General features: G+C 48.2%; 1 protein-coding gene across 1 annotated transcript in view; it reads left to right on the top strand.

Annotated features, from left to right (window-relative positions):
* The window catches only part of Pmar_PMAR008561 (T-complex protein 1, putative), a gene marked incomplete at both ends in the record, with an annotated part of 1,835 nt that extends 482 nt beyond the window's left edge, over positions 1 to 1,353 (top strand). The window contains 10 exons of the mRNA XM_002785071.1: positions 1 to 26; positions 58 to 192; positions 241 to 346; positions 393 to 526; positions 571 to 648; positions 701 to 765; positions 815 to 888; positions 938 to 1,040; positions 1,090 to 1,169; positions 1,223 to 1,353. Of these exons, the coding sequence (XP_002785117.1) occupies positions 1 to 26; positions 58 to 192; positions 241 to 346; positions 393 to 526; positions 571 to 648; positions 701 to 765; positions 815 to 888; positions 938 to 1,040; positions 1,090 to 1,169; positions 1,223 to 1,353 (932 nt within the window). The remainder of the gene's footprint in view (positions 27 to 57; positions 193 to 240; positions 347 to 392; positions 527 to 570; positions 649 to 700; positions 766 to 814; positions 889 to 937; positions 1,041 to 1,089; positions 1,170 to 1,222) is intronic.
* Positions 1,354 to 1,923: the final 570 nt, after the last annotated feature.

The following is a 1,923-nucleotide window of genomic DNA, read 5'->3' on the forward strand; positions in this document are numbered from 1 at the left end:
TCGAGAAGCATAAGAAGAACTGCAAGGTGCTGATTACTCATTGTGTCATCCCTATAGGCTCATGCTAGGGTCGCCGTATATGGCTGCGGTCTAGAGATGACTGGTACCGAGACTCAAGGCACGGTTCTGCTCGAGTCGGGTAAACAGTTGATGGACTTCGCCAAGGGCGAGGAGAAAAAGATGGAGGAATTTGTAATGACAGTGTAAACCGATCATTGAGTGATGGTGTATTTTGTGTAGGTTCTAAGCTTAGTGGACGCCGGCGTTGAGGCGGTCATTGTCGGAGGTTCAATTCAAGACATCGCTCTGCACTTCCTCAACAAGCATCATATCCTCGCTATCAAATGTGGGCTCTCTTGATGAGTTCATTCCAAGATCGTCATCATTTACAGGTACTTCCAAATTCGAAATGCGTCGTCTCTGCCGTACTTTGGGTGCTACCGGTATCGTCCGACTCGGCGCGCCTCTACCGGATGAGCTCGGCTATGCTGAGAGCATCGATGTTGAGGAAATCTCCAGTGCTAAGGTGAGGCATAGTCTACCTTTTGAGGTCGGTCATTGAGCTGTCAGGTTACTGTTGTTCGAGCTGCAGACTCGAAGGTCTCTACGATCGTCCTTAGAGGTGCCACTGGCAACTTCCTGGATGAGGTACTATCAATATGCGGCATATGGTCTATTTTAGTGATGGACCGGTGCTCAGGTTGAACGCGCTATTGATGATGCAGTTAACGTCGTCCGATGCTGTGCTGTGAAGGGACAGAGAGAGTGAGTGCAGGCACTGGGATTAGAACCTGTGCGGATTGCTTCTATGCAGGTTCGTCGTTGGCGGTGGTGGATGCGAGATCTCTTTAAGTCTCGACATTGCCAAGTTTGGTCAGGAGTGCTCCGGTGAGAACTTCCCGTAAGCCTTTTCCATGACAATGTCGGTTCTCGTCAGGTCTCGAGCAATATGCTGTTTTGAAATTCGCGGAATCATTCGAGATTGTTGCGAACATCATAGCAGAAAACGCTGGCCTTAACGCCATGGACGCCGTCACAACGTAATGCACAGCTCCTTGAAAGCCACTGTTATATCCCTCATCTGCTCAGCTTGAAGGCTGCCCATGCTTCTGGTAACAACCGAATGTGTGTCGATGTTGATGCACCGAACCGACGTGCCTCCCCAATCTGTGATGCTGGTAGTATTGCTCATATTCATCTGTTGCTGTAAGGGGCTTTTCAGTGTCCAAGTCCATCCTGGATAACCGCGGCATCAAGTCGTGGGCTATACGACTGGCCATTGACGCCGTATTGACTATCCTCAGAATTCAGCACATCATTGTCGCCAAGCAGGCCGGCGGTCCCCAGACCAAGGTAACCTCATCGTGGTCGCTGTGAAACCTATACGCTGGTGACTTAGGGAACTCCTTACGTCGATGAAGATTAAGACAAGAACGTATTCCTCCCTACACACCTGTCGCTCGAGAACTAGCATTGATATATCGTGTCTCTTAATTGCTATTGGGATTGTGTTGTGCCTATCTGTCGGAATACTGGAGCTTGGAATATTGTGGCAACGCAACAGATGAAAGGTCCCGAGAACCTGGTCTGCCATCCATGATTGTTCGTAGTTACAGATGGAACAAGCCAGCGTAAAAGAAACACCCAGCTGAGTATCAACACACAGGTCACTCAGCGATGATCAGTTCGATATTCGTATTAACAAGTCGGAAGTCTCAGTTTGTTGCATCTACTTGCTTCTCTAAGCCGACATAACAAGAGACAACCGAGGCTCAAGTGAGATTTATGTTCGATTCACTTTAAAACATCAATCCATGAGCCATTCGGAGCGTGCCATTCAGAAGTGACCTTCCACTATCAACACAACTGTATCATAAGATATCGAACACTGTTAAGTGACGATAGAAAATGTTGTTCAAATGG

This window comes from Perkinsus marinus, assembly GCF_000006405.1.
Source record: "Perkinsus marinus ATCC 50983 genomic scaffold scf_1104296934088, whole genome shotgun sequence".
In the NCBI taxonomy this organism is placed as follows: Eukaryota; Perkinsozoa; order Perkinsida; family Perkinsidae; genus Perkinsus; species Perkinsus marinus.